This window comes from Antrostomus carolinensis, unplaced genomic scaffold (assembly GCF_000700745.2).
Source record: "Antrostomus carolinensis isolate BGI_N321 unplaced genomic scaffold, ASM70074v2 scaffold35100, whole genome shotgun sequence".
Lineage (NCBI taxonomy): Eukaryota > Metazoa > Chordata > Aves > Caprimulgiformes > Caprimulgidae > Antrostomus > Antrostomus carolinensis.
The window spans coordinates 852-3,270 of NW_010288271.1; the positions used below are offsets into that span (position 1 = coordinate 852).

The following is a 2,419-nucleotide window of genomic DNA, read 5'->3' on the forward strand; positions in this document are numbered from 1 at the left end:
TCCCAGTATCCCAGAGCATCCCAGGGACAGGGGCACCCACCGGTGACGGGCAGCGGCTCAGCCCCGGCTGCGCACGGTACGTACAGTTCTGTTTGGTGTTGGTCAGGTTGAGGCGAAGGTTGTACAGGTGCTCCAGGATCTGCTCCAGGGTGAGCTGGGCCAGTTTGCTGCTGGAGCTGCGCAGGCTGAGGACAGAGGAACAGCAGCTTTTAGTGCTCACCCTGCTCCTCCCACCCACCCCCAGCTTGTGCCCCACAAAGACAGGAACCCCCACTTGTGGGGGGACTGAGTGCCACGGCCCTGCAGCAGCACCCCAACCACACAAGGAGATGTGGGGCACAGATAACCCTGTCCCAGGGTGCACCCAGAGGCTGGAGCAGAAGGTGCCCAGGGATGGAGAGCAGCGTGGGATCCATTTTCCAGCTCTGGCACACACAGGATCCCCGGGGACTGGGCTGCGTGTGCTGCTCCAGCCCAGGGGTTGAGGGGATCAATCCTGCGCAGGGTGCTGGTCACCTCCATCCCCAGCAGCTCTGGGGAGCACCAAGTGCCCTGTGCTGAGCCTTGGCTGCAGGATGGTGTCAGCACCCGCGGTGCCTCAGCTGGCAGCTCGTTAATTAGCGGGGATTAGAGCAGGATGGGGCTCGGATCCGGAACAGCAACACAGGGCAAAGAACTCCTTGTTAGGCCATTAATTAAGGTGGAGGAACAGATGAAGGCACAGAGTTCCCCAACAGCCTCTTCAGAGAGTTGGGGGGACCCAAAGGTGGTCGAGATGCCGTTGGGAGCAGCTGTGGGACACCGGGAGCATCAGCCAGAACCTCCCAGCAAAGGTCCCGTCCAACCTGCTGGCCGTGGCCCAGCTCCCTGGGTGCTGGGTGGGGGTCCTTGGGGACACGCAGCCCTCGTTGCGGTGGCAGCACGGTGCTGCTCTGCTTCCCCAGGACACTAGATGTCCTTCTGACTCCAGCAAAGGGCTGCGGGCACCCAGCCGGGAAGGGGCCGCAGAGGATCCCAGTGATCCCAGCACAGCGGGCTGGGGGCTGCTGGAGGAGACCACCCTCCTCTCCCCCTGACCCAGAGCCTGGCACCGAGGGGCTCTGTGACCCGGTAGGTGATGGCTGTGCCGAGGGCAGACGCTGCCTCGCAGCCTGCTGTTGGTCTTTGAGGTTGGATAACAGGCAGGGAGAACTCCTGACTCTTTGTTGAGGGACATCTTGGGGTTGGGATGAGGTGTCCCATGTCCCACCCTGGCCAGGAGCCGGCACAGGGCTGCAGGATGAGCTGCAGCAGCCCGTATCACTCTCCCTTCCTCTCCCACACCTGCAGGGGTGAGGTCCAGCACCTCCTCCAGCACCCAGAGCTCAGCCCATGCAGGGTGGCCGGGAACGAGCTCTCTGCCCCTTCCCTCTCCAAAGGCAGGAGATCAGGAACCTTGTCCTGAGGAGCTGGGATTTCACCTCCACTTAACCCAGCTGTGTCCTTTAGACCCAGTGCACTGACAGACCCTGACCCCATCCACCCCAGAGCCAGCAGCATCCCAGCAGAGATAAAGTGAACCACATCTGGAAGACTATTTACAGCAGAAGATGCTCTGGAAACAGATGGGCACAGTGGGGTTGAGCAGAGGGGGGGGTCTCTGCCTGGTCAGCACTACAGCAGGGGAGCAACCAAATCCTTGGCATCGCTCCCACGAGCAGCTGAGAACGCTTCCCACGCAGCCTGGGTAATGGGCTCGGCTTAAAAAGGGTCGGGCTGGCTGGATCCCAGCGTGGGTGACATCAAAGAGCTGCCACCCGCACAGCTCCGGGGCCCAGACACTCGCTCGGGCTCTGCCTGCGCGCCAGCGCCTGGGTTGGCAGCGGCCTCGAGGAGACGACGGCGTCACCGGTACGATGGGCTGGCACGTCCACGTTGTGCCGATGGCATGTTGGCTGCCTGGCTGGTGCACGGAGCAGGGGACAAGGCTGGGTTTGTCCCCTGGGCTCCCAGTGACAGGGTGACCCCAGGGGAAGCAGCGGGAGATGCTGTCCCTGCCCCGGCCCCTCACCTTTGGCGTTTTCGTGGCAGGCTGTTGTTCTTGATCAGCAGCGACTTGATGTGCTCGGCCAGGAGGTCATCGTGTTTGATGCACCAGTGGCGCAGGATGCTGGTGGTGAAAAAAAAAAGCGGCTCAGAACCATCTTCACCATCTCCTCACTGGGCCTGTGGCAAATGGGGAAGGGCAGGTGAGGAGGGAGGATGAGCGGTTGGTACCCTGGTCAGCTGGAGGTCCCTCCCTGCAGCCATTTGAGCCTGACAGGAGGCTTCAGACGTGGATGTCACAAGTTTTTGGAGCTGCCACGCTGTGAGGGACCCAGGAGCCCAGGAACAGCTCAGATGGGATCCAGCTTCCCAAAAAAAAAACCACCTGAGACCC

At 62.0% G+C, this 2,419-nt stretch overlaps 1 protein-coding gene across 1 annotated transcript in view; it reads right to left on the reverse strand.

Annotated features, from left to right (window-relative positions):
• LOC104523534 (integrator complex subunit 3-like) overlaps positions 1 to 2,419 on the reverse strand; it is a 6,255-nt gene that overhangs the window by 623 nt on the left and 3,213 nt on the right. The window contains 3 exon segments of the mRNA XM_010166152.2: positions 85 to 185; positions 2,051 to 2,168; positions 2,171 to 2,205. Coding sequence (XP_010164454.2) covers positions 85 to 185; positions 2,051 to 2,168; positions 2,171 to 2,205 — 254 coding nt within the window.